We start from the raw sequence: 11,338 nt of genomic DNA on the forward strand, positions 1-11,338 counted from the left end.
AGACTTCCTTGAAGTTTGGGCATGCTCTGGATTTTGACTTATGGAGCTCGGAACCTGGATGTAACTTTCAGGTTTGATGTGTGCATTCTCTGCTTCCATATTGCGCATGCTCACTCCTTCCACTTGCCTCTGCGAAGACCTACTGGGGCTTTTGTCGCACGTGTCCGAAAGGTCCTGCTAGTGACCTTTTTACCTGGTGCGCGTGCCCAGACTAGAGGCGGGTAGTAGAGAAGCGGCCTAACCTCACGCATGCTCAGACACTTTCTCAAGCTTGGCAGTTGAAGAGCGAGTGTTAGCTGTGGAGAACCACGCCCCCCCCCCCAAAAAAAAGATGCTGATGTTGATGCTAGCAGCAGTGGCCACCATGGTCAGGGCTGAACTGTGCCGGTGCGACTGCCTAACTGGGATGGGATGCTGCTGGGAGGTTTGTGGCGGGGAGGAATGGGGCTGGTTTTTGTTGGAGCCCAGGCATGCCCTCCAACCAATTGTAGGAATCAAACTTGGCATGTCTCTTCCAAGCACATGACTAAAATCTGGGTGTGGAACCAGGGCCTTAGACATGTGTCAAACCCAAGTTCCTTATGCAGTCTGCAACCTGTCCCACCATCCATACCTACCTGGCTCAGTAGCAGTGCTATGGGCTGTTGAGGCTAGCTGAGACCATGCTGGGAAGTGTGCTGTGCATGGTGTCATGGTTAGCAGTATCTCTGATCGCTAACATGCAAGTATGTCTCTATGTATGTACTCCCCCTTCCCACTTTTCTTCCTGGAGGCTGTTGGTCACCAGCCTGAGGGGACAAAAAGAACAGAGGTGGAGAGCAGGGTTCAAACAGCCTTGAGTATGGACAAAATGATCTCCAAAGACTACTGCACAGGGATGTCTACTGTGTTCTTTCAGGGATGGGAGAGTATTTAAGGGCTTTGGGGGGGGAGGTACAAGTGGAAAGGGCTAACGGGTCATGAGGGTGGGGAGCCAGAGCAAGCTGTGTGTGTGCTGTGTTACGCAGTTGGTTACCCTTCAGAGGCCAGCCACCTGTGTTTAGGGACACTCTCCAAACAAAGACAGGAAGAGACAGGGAATCCCTGCTGAGAAGTGTCCCATTTTTGGTGCCCAGCTCAGAAAGCCATCCTGTCATGGGGGCTGCTACCTTAATAGCAAGTTCCCCACCATATGTGTTGCTAACTGTCCCCTGGGGACCTCAGTTCTTAAGCCCTGAATTCTGGAATATCATTACTAGAGTTTGGCAAGACAGTTCCTTGGTGTGAGTTTTGCAGCCAGCCTGTGTAACATAGCTGGATCCATGTTTGAATACAATACTGTGCTTTAGCCGCCCAAGTACTGTGATGACAGGTGATATGCCACCATCTGTGTGTTCCAGGCCATCTGCAGATTTCAGTAAATGTTACATGCAAATATACCTTGTGCAAAGAGCCATGGGTCCCAGAAGGTCCCAGAAGTTGTTTGCTGCAAAAAAAAAAAAAACAAAAAAAAACAAAAGCAAAACCCACCAACAACAAAGTAGGGAAACTTAAATACTTGCCAAGCACTGGAGAGATGGCTCAGCGGTTAAGAGCACTGACTGCTCTACCAAGGTCCTGAGTTCAATTCATGTGAGCAACCACATGGTGGCTCACAACCATCTGTAATGGGATATGATGCTCTCTTCTAGTGTGTCTGAAGACAGTGACAGTGTACTTGTATAAATATTTTTTTAAAAAGAAATACTTGCCAAAAGTAACTGCTGGTGTTGGCTTGAGCTGGAGCTGGGCTGAGGGCTGACCCACCTGGTGAAGCCAGGGCAAACTCTAGCACCACAGAAACCTGACAGGTGCCCCATGCCTGCCTGCACAGCACTGAGGAAGTGGAGGCAGGAGGATTGGGGATTTCAGGCCAGCCTGTCTCTGAATAAACAATAAAAGGAGCCTGGGGAGACCCCTCAAAGAAGAGAGCCCCCTTAACACCAAGGTCCCCCCCGCACTGTGCTGGGATGGGGTGGGGGGTTGTAAAAGGCAGGAGACTCCAGAGCAGGAGATGTAAGGTCTCCTCCACCTGGGTCTCTGAGTGATCCCCAAGCAGCGCGTGTGAAGCTTTATCGTCTGAGTTTGTAAATGAGCTTCTGGGAGTGTTAGTGCCTTTGAAAGTGTTTTTGAGTCCTTTTACCTCTTAATGAGAGCACCAATCTTTTATATTTTTTGAAAACAAGATTTACTTTTATGTACGCGAGTGTTTATCTGCATGCATATGCATTGCACACAGAGACCATAGGAGGATGTCAGGTCCCCTGGAACTGGAGTTAAAGATGTTCTAAGCTACCATGTGAATGCTGGGAATCAACCCCGGGTCCTCTAGAAGAGCAACAAGTGCTCATAACCACAGATCCATCTCCAGCTCCTGAATTTTTGTTGTTATTTATTATTTTGAGACAGCTTCTCACAATGTAGACCAGGCTGGCCTCAAACTCACAGAGATGCACCTGTGTCTGGCTCACAACTGCTGGGAGTAAAGGCATGCTACCACACCTGGCTCTCTCTCTCTCTCTCTCTCTCTCTCTCTCTCTCTCTCTCTCTCTCTCTCTCTGTGTGTGTGTGTGTGTGTGTGTGTGTGTGTGTGTAAGAAGTCAGAAGACAACTTGCAGGAGTCATTTCTCTCCACCAGGGCCAAACTTAGGATGTCAGGCTTTGTAGCAAGCCCCTTTATGTAGTGAAGCCATCTCAATGGCCCAGTATTTTCTGTATGTTAATGTGAGCCCACATGTCATATGTTTGTTGATATCAGAGGATGACCTCAGGCATTACACTTTTCCTATGACCTTGCTTAAATCAGGGTACTTTGTTCTGCTTGCTGCTAAATACACCAGGCCAGTGTCCTAAAGCCTCTGTGGATTCTCCTGTTTGTGCCTCCTGCCTTTATGATAGGTACACTGGGCTGATAGACGCACAGCACCCTGCCTGTCTCTTACATGTTCTGGGGACTGGGGCGGCAGCTGTCTCCCATCACTATCTAATGCTGTAAGACTCCCAGAGCCCTCAAAGTATCACGACTATATTCTGTGCAGTATGTCTAAAGGTAGCATGGTAGGAGAGACCAAGATGAATATTGATTAAGGACCTGAGAGATGGCTCAGCGGTTAGATCACTAGCTGCCCTTGCAGAGAACTGTGTTCAGTTCCCAGCACCCACAGAAGGCTCTCAGGTAGGTGTAACTGCAGCTCAAAAGCTCAAAGGGGCCTGATGCTCTCTGCTGGTCACTTCGGGCACAGCATGCATGTGGTGTGCAGCCAAAACACCCATACACATGAAATAAATAGGAAAATTCTTTCTTTTTTTTTTTTTTGTTTTTTGTTTTTTTGGGTTTTTTGAGACAGGGTTTCTCTGTATAGTCCTGGCTGTGGCTGTCCTGGAACTCACTCTGTAGACCAGGCTGGCCTTGAACTCAGAAATCCGCCTGCCTTTGCCTCCCAAGTGCTGGGATTAAAGGCGTGCGCCACCACCGCCCGGCTAGAAAATTCTTGACAACAGAATAAATGAGAAGACAAAGGCTGACTTTTAGTTGTGTGTGTGTGTGTTTTAATTATTTATTGGTTGTGTATTTCAATCACTCTAGGACGCGCACAGTGAGGACTGGGAAAGTGTTTGAGTCCAATGTACAAGTTGAAGGGGTAGGTAGCCCCTTGCATGCCTCCTGAGTTCCAGTATGACTACATAGCAGAGTGTTTTCTTTTTCTTTTTTTTCTTTTCAAATTTTGGTTGTGATTTAACATCATGTACCTTAATCCCATTCCACTGTCCCTCCATCTCCACCCAGTGACCTTGCAACTCCCTGCACCCTGCCAGGAAAACTAAAACTCAAAAAATCTCATCGTGGAAACGGTCGTATGTCACAGTGTAACCTTTTGCCCAGGCATGTTTACTTGTAAATGTTCACGACAGTGAAATAATCGGTCTGGTTTGAGGTCTCTGGTTTCTGCTACAGTACTGGATCCTCACGGGGACTCCTCTCGGATACTGTTGTTGCCCTGTGTCATGGAGGTCCTGCAGCTTTGGATCTGCGGGACCTGCATCTTCAAGTGTTCCAGCAGATCAAGATGGGGTAGATGTGGGTGGGGTGGGCCGAGTAAAAGCCCTGAATCTGGGCCAACTCTCCTACACCCATGACACCTGGCGAGCTCTCCCACACTGCCCAGGCAAGGAGCAGAAACAGATTGGTTTATACTGTTTTTTTTTTTCTCTCCTGAGGCATAATCTTCTGTAGCCTAGACTGGTTTCTGTTCTTTATGTTCTGAGAATGATGTGACCTCTGATCATGAGTATTGAAAGGCAGGAATTCACCTCCTCCTGGCTGACTGTCTGTGCTCTCTGCAGGACCCACTGTTCTACGCCTTCCCCAATACATTGGTGGTCAAGAACTTGTGCAGGACTGACATCGCCATATATCTAGGGTGAGCCTAGCCCTCCCCACCCCTCTCCTTTCCCGGCTCTCTCCCCCTTGTCCCTCTACTCCTCTTTCTACCTTGCTCTTTTCTTCCCCATTTTCTTTCACCCCCTTCCTTCCCTCTCTTCCTGCTTCTCTTTTTTAAAAAAACAAACCAAGCACCTCTAGTCCACAAGGAATTCTAGCTGGGCTGGGTGGGACACAGAGAGGAAGACACAGGCACAAGCATTGCCATTCTGGGGACAGGAGCCAAGACTGTGGCTTCTGCCAATCAGAGATTGACAAAAACAAAACAAAAAGAAATAAATAGGAAACCTTTCTTGGCTTAAATTTTTTTCAATTACATTTCTTTACTGGTGTGTCTGTCTGAGTATGCCCCAGCACTCTGTGGAGGTCAGATGCTAACCTGTGGGGGTCACTGCTCTCCTTCCATCCTGTTAATTCTGGGGATAAAACTCCGACGGCCAGGCTCAGTGGGAAGCATCTTAACCCACACTGAAGTCTCAGTTCTTCAGCCTCAGCCTCTGAAGTGCCAGGGAAGCAGGCTTGAACCACCCAACACCTGCCTATTTCATTTATGGCCTTTTGTCTCTGCGACTATGTCATTTAAAGATGTAAAAAAACCGAAGCATACAAGTACAATATGACATGACACTATTTCTGGGTGACTCCGTTTGGTGGGGAGCTTGTAAGGCAGATGGTCACAGGCCCACCAGTGGAGGAGCTTCCTAATTCTACCTTTTCTCTTGGACACAGGAAGAAGGTTTTCTTAACGATAAACAACTTTGAGTCCAGCATCCTGCCGCTCACCGTTCCCCAGTCAATGGCGGTAGATATTTCTCCACCTGCAGCTCCAAAGGGTTACACTTAGAGGAGACCGTGGGGTGCAGGGGCAGGGGTATGGATCTGTCAGCTGTGGGTTCTTTTTCTGGATTCTCTTAGAGATGCTGAGTTACAAAGAAGTTGGCGGACTGGACCTAGTTCATTCCAGCTCTGATAGAATCCTACCCCTCCCCTGCTCTTCCTCCTCCCCTCCTTTTTTTTTCTTTTTTTTTTCTTTCATACTTGTAGGTTTTGTCTTTCTCCTCTTCTTTTTCCCCCCCTTCTTTTGAAATACTTATTTGAGATGTCATTTATTTTTATTTTATATGTATGGTGTTTTGTCAACATGTGTGTCTGTGTACCACTTGCATGCCTGGTGCCCAAGGAGACCAGAGGATGGTGCTGGATCCCCTGAAAGTGGTCTAACAGGTGGTCTGTAAGCTTCTGTGGGTGCTGGGAAACTTGAGTCCTCTGCAAGAGCAACCAATGCTCTTAACCACCACCTCTCCAGTCCCTCAGGAGTTTTTTGTTGAAAAAGGATGCACACATGTCAACCGAGAACAACTTTGCCTCCCTAACTTAGCATCTGGCCAGAAAACAACAGCCCGCGGTTCCCAGTGAGGAAGACTCACATGACTTAGTGGCTGAGTGATTTAAGTCTGTAGCTATATGAGGACATGGCTGCAAGCCCCCCAAAGTGCACAGAGAAGCTCGGTGTACAGAGGAAGAAGGAGGAGGCCTGGGGCTCACTGGCAGCCAGCCAGCCAAACAGAGAACACCAGGTTCAGTAAGACCTGGTCTTGAAATATGGATGAGAGATGCTCCCTCAGTGGTTAGAGCACTGGGTTCGGTTCCCAGCACCCACATGGCAGCTCACAACCACCTGTGACTCTTGCTCCAGGAGACATGACACCTTCTTCTGGCCCCAAAGGTGGTATCCAAAGCCATAAGCCAGACACACAAACACACAAGTAAAAAGAACATATCTTTACAAAAAGGATGTGTTATTTTTGTATTTCTGAGAAACTCCATGTGTGTCTGTGTACCACATTTGTGCAGTGCCTGGGGATGCCAGAAAGGAGTACAGGATCCCCTGGAGTTGGCATTATAGATGTTTGCAAGCCGCCTTGCGGATTCTGGGAACTGAACTCTGATCCTCTGGAAGAACAGCCGGTATTCTTAATTGCTGAGCCAAGACACATCAATAGAGTATGCTGATGAGGCAGGAGAAACTATGAGATCAAGGCCAGCCTGGGCTATACCTTTAAAAATAATAAATTCTAATAAGTAATAAGGTGGAAAGTGGTAGTAGTATTAATCACTGGCTTCCACATGAGCACATGCAAAAACATACCAAGCAGACACCCATTTCAAGGAACGCTGGTCACACCATTAATCTTGAGAGGCAGAGGCAGGCAGGTCTCTGAGGTGATCAAGTCCAGCCAGGACTACAGAAAAACAACAACAAAATAAACAGTATTACTGACCCAGATTGTTTTGGGATCTGCATCTACAATGGTTGCTTCCTGAACTAATGTTCTAACTAGCTACAGCTTGTGATGATGTCGTCATGATGGTCAGGACAGGGGCTCTGGCGACACTTTGGAGAAGAGCCCCAGGCACGTCTGTGAGAGAGTTTCTAGACTCTAGAGGTATATGTTGAGGGGGAAAGATCCATCTTAATTAAGTACAGGTGCCACCACCCCATGGGGGCTGTGTTCCTGCACTAGATCAAAGAGAGAGCAAGCTGGGTTCTGACATCCAGCTCTCTGCCTCCTGACTGTGGCTCCTTGAGTGGGCCCTGCCTCAGGCTGACTGTTGATTGCCCCTGGGAGCTTATGATATCAGTTGCTGTGAGTCTGGAAGATGGCCGTTTTTAGGTCCTTCATCTTATCTCCTGGCTTTTAGATTCCTTCTGCCCCTCTCTGTGGGACTGTGGGACTCTGACCTATCCATCCCCAACCCCCACCACTATGATGGACCATGCCCGCTCTGTGAGCCAGAGCAAACCTTGGATCCAGCCCTTTGGGTGCATCTGTCAGGCCCTTACCCCATGTATGTCCTGCTCTTAGGTGGGAGTACCGTCGATCACGAGCGCCCACTTTCTTCCCGGCTCACAAATACTGTTTGTGATCAGTGGAAAAATCTACAGTTACAATTTTGATGAGAACGCCTGGCGTAAAGTGGAAGGTGCGTGCCCTACACCTCGGCTTCACTGTTGCTGAGCTTAGTCTGATTTTGTTTTTGAGACAGGGCCTCATGTAGCCCGAGCAGGCATCGAGCTAGTAACTCATGGTCTCCCTGCCCCTACCTCCCCAGAGCTGGGATTGCAGGTGTGCATTGCCACACCTAGTTCATGGGATGCTGGGATGGGATCTGGATCCTGTACACGCTAAGTGACAGAGCTCTGCCTGTTAAGCCACAGTCCCATTGCTCAGTTTAGTGGCTATTTGTTTTCCTTTTATTGTGTGTGTGTTAGTGTTTGCCTGCATATCTGTCTGTGTACCACATGTGTGCAGCCACCATGCAGACCAGAAGAGGCCATTCAATCCCCTGGACCTGGAGTCATATTTGGCTGCAAGTCACCATGTGCTAGAAACTGAACCCCTGTCCTCTTACAGATCAGCCATTGCTCTAAACCCCTGAGCCAACTCTCCAGCCCATTTTATTTATTTTTGGTGTTTTTTGTTCTTGTTTTTGAGAAAGGGCATCACTATGTAGTGCAGGTTAGCCTCAGATTCAAAATTCTCCTGCCTCAGCCTTAAGTCCTGGACTAACAGGCATGTACTACCATGCTTGGCCTAATGTTTAACTTTGGAGAATTCAAGATATGCAGCCAGGTGTGTTGGCACAAGACTCTCATCCCAACCCTTTGGATGCAGAGGCAGAAAGAGTTTCGGGAGCTGGAAATCAACCAGCGGTGTCTAGCCAGTTGTAGGCCAATGAGATCCTGTCTCAAAACAAAAGCAAGAACCAGGGGACTGGAGACTCGACAATGGCCTATGGCCCCATCTCCAGGGATCCATCACCCTGTCATGCCTACTTCAGGTGCCTGCACTATGGACATACACATATACACAAACAAAAGTAAAGAGTTAATTCATATGGTTATAATGTATATATACTTTAACCTATCTAACTTTCAGGTGTAACAGAATCTGTCTCTCACATTAGTGGTGACACTTGTTGTTTTGAAGGCTCCTTTTGCTTGGTAAGTTGCAAACTTTCATTCTCAAAGCCTTCTAAATGCTAACACTTAGGCATGAGCTAGGAATAGAGGCTGTGTAGTGTTGACTTTTGGTGATGTCCCTTCTCCCAACCTCACAGGAAGGCTGGCCAGCAGTAGATCAGTCAGCAGGACTGTCCGTCTCTCTCGGGATCTAGCTGGTGGGCAACAGCTGGGCAACAACAGTAGGCCGGCTTGAGTGGGCCCTGCCTCAGGCTGACTGTTGATTGCCCCTGGGAGCTTATGATATCAGTTGCTGTGAGTCTGGAAGATGGCCGTTTTTAGGTCCTTCATCTTATCTCCTGGCTTTTAGATTCCTTCTGCCCCTCTCTGTGGCCCAGGACAAGTAAGATGGCGTACTGCCTGAGCCTCCACACCTACTGCTGCTCACTGTTTAGAAGTTTCCCATGCCTGGGGCTCACAGCAGTGTTTGGCTTTGGTGTAGACAGATGTTAGGAGGTAGTTTAATGCTTTCAGAAGAGATAGACTATGGTTTTGTGTGGGGGTGGGGGGATGATTAGCTCACGCATGGGCTCGGGCGGGCATGGGTTCTTGAATCTTGTTGGATTGTTGTGATTCCCACGGCTCCAAAGAGACTGGAGCTCGGAAATCTTGACTTGAGTTCACTCCGAGAACTGCACTGGGTGGGTGCTACGGGGGTCTGAAGTCCCTTGAGGGCACAGGGCTCTTGGATTGGGGATCCCAGGGCCAGGAGGTGGCTGGGGAAGCCCTTGGGCTCTCAGATGCCACTGAGAGGCTGAGGAAGGACCAAGACTGGGGCATGTGGGTGCACAACTGGCCAGCCCATGGCCAAGAGAAACAAGTGGGGGAAGAGAGGAAAAAGGCCCTGACAGTGCTCCGCAGGAGAGACTTGGTTACTGTACTCACTTAGCAGACTCAGCGGTCCAGCTACCTTGCTTGAAGATGTGGGTCCCCGTGGCTGGAAAGCAGAGAGGTCCTCTAGGTGGGAAATTAGGTGTGGTGGCTGCAGAGGCTTGACATTAAAGGCCTTCTCTGCGTTTTCCCATGGCGGGCCTCAAAGACATGAGAAGTCCATGGGTTTAAGAGATTTATTTTCATGGTGGATGTAGGTGGATCTTGGAGTACTCCTGTGAAACTCAGGGCAGACCTGAGTTAAATAGGAAGGGATAAGGGGGAAGGGTCTGGGGAAGAATGCTTAATTGGCTCTGCCCTCTGGCCTTCAGGTATCTCATTAGTATGTAAATCCCTCTGGGGCCTGAGGCCTGCAGTCACACCCTCTACCTGTGCTCTTTGGGAGGGGCTGCAATGGCCTATGTGACTGAACAGTGCAGGTCAAATGGAGACCTTAGACGGCGTGTTAGGAGCCTGGATTCTGGGAGCACAGCGGAATGGATGCCCGTCCTTTGCAGGATCTCTGGGCTACTTCCAGTCAGCACTCTACCAAAAACCAATACCCCTTTCACGGCCCAACAGTTTTGGGTCGCACAAGCCTGTGACCCCAGCAGTCCAAGCAGGTTTAAAAGGTCAGGTTTTGGATCCTTCTTCCTGTGAAGTGGGCCTCAGATTCAGACAGAACTGTCACTCACCCCAGAACAGCTGTGCCCCAATGTTGGGTTAAGTGTGTCCTATGCCTGGCCGCTGTCCCACGGGGCTAGGGCAGCCGCTCTGAGAGGCAGGAACATGGGAAGTTTGACTGTGTTCTCCCCGACACCAGCGCTGAGCTAATTCCGCTCGGGGTGGGGAAGCCAGAGCTATTGACTTGGGGGTCCCTGGGCCAAAAGGCGGCTGGGGATGAGCTGGTTCTCAGGCTCTTGGGCCCCCAGGCCCTGCTGGGGAGCCTTAGCCCTCGGCCTAAGGGGAGAGGGTGAGAGAGCTCCAGCTGTGCCCTGTGGGGATGAGAGTCTTGCTTGGTTTGGTCACAGCTGGCTCAGTTTGCTTGCTTGGGTTGGTGGTCTCTGTGGCTGGAGATGCAGAGAGGTCTTCTGTGAGAGATTAGATGGTGGCTCTGTAGGCCTGCTCCTCTGTTCCTAAGGTGGATCCTAAAGAAGATAAGTCCATGGTCTTAAGATGTTTATTGTCGCCGGGCAGTGGTGGCGCATGCCTTTAGTCCCAGCACTTGGGAGTCAGAGACAGGTGGATCTCTGAGTTCAAGGCCAGCTTGGTCTACAGAGTGAGTTCCTGGACAGCCAGGGCTACACAGAGAAACCCTGTCTCGAAAAACCAAAAAAAAAAAAAAAAAAAAAAAAAAAAAGAAAGAAAGAAAGAAAGAAAGAAAGAAAAAAGTAAGAACTTAAAAAAAAAAAGATGTTTATTGTCATGGCAGAAAGTAGATGAAAACTGTACCCTAGTTCCCTCAGGGCGGGCCTTTTGCAAGGAGGAGGGTCTGGGAAGGAATGTTTAATTGGCTAAGCCCCTCTGGCCTTTAGGTATCTCATTAATATGGAGATCTGTCTTGAGGCTCTGTGGCCTGTAGTCATGCCCTCTACCTGTGGAGGGGCTAGTGGGCGTTGCCCTTCGTGAGGAAAGGACAAAAATGGACCCAAATCTATGGAGGGCTGTGTGTCAGGAGCCTGGAGTCTGGGAGCATGGCAAAATGAATGCTGTCCCTTAGGGTCACCTTCAGGCCCCTCAGGATCACCTGGTGTCTCCAGCAGTTTCCAGCCTGTGCTCAACCAGAAATCAGGCTGCCTTTCACAGTCCTATGTCCCAAAGGTCATTGTCACGTACAGGTACCAGGTAAGCACACTGTTGGTTTCCTGCCCCCACACCCCTTACGTCTCACACTTCCTGGCTGTGGAGGCCAGGCAGCACGCAGGGAGCATCCAGCTAACGAACTGGCCAGGCAGCACGCAGGGAGCATCCAGCTAACGAACTGG

The 11,338-nt window shown here is 49.2% G+C and overlaps 1 protein-coding gene across 1 annotated transcript in view; it reads left to right on the forward strand.

Moving 5' to 3' along the window:
• Positions 1-331: 331 nt before the first annotated feature.
• Catsperd (cation channel sperm associated auxiliary subunit delta) overlaps positions 332-11,338 on the forward strand; it is a 36,516-nt gene continuing 25,509 nt past the window's right edge. Inside the window, exons 1-6 of the mRNA XM_028764360.1 lie at positions 332-387; positions 3,605-3,659; positions 4,363-4,439; positions 5,189-5,261; positions 7,327-7,444; positions 8,401-8,465. Coding sequence (XP_028620193.1) covers positions 332-387; positions 3,605-3,659; positions 4,363-4,439; positions 5,189-5,261; positions 7,327-7,444; positions 8,401-8,465 — 444 coding nt within the window. The remainder of the gene's footprint in view (positions 388-3,604; positions 3,660-4,362; positions 4,440-5,188; positions 5,262-7,326; positions 7,445-8,400; positions 8,466-11,338) is intronic.

Source organism: Grammomys surdaster, unplaced genomic scaffold (genome assembly GCF_004785775.1).
Source record: "Grammomys surdaster isolate TR1022 unplaced genomic scaffold, NIH_TR_1.0 62, whole genome shotgun sequence".
Lineage (NCBI taxonomy): Eukaryota > Metazoa > Chordata > Mammalia > Rodentia > Muridae > Grammomys > Grammomys surdaster.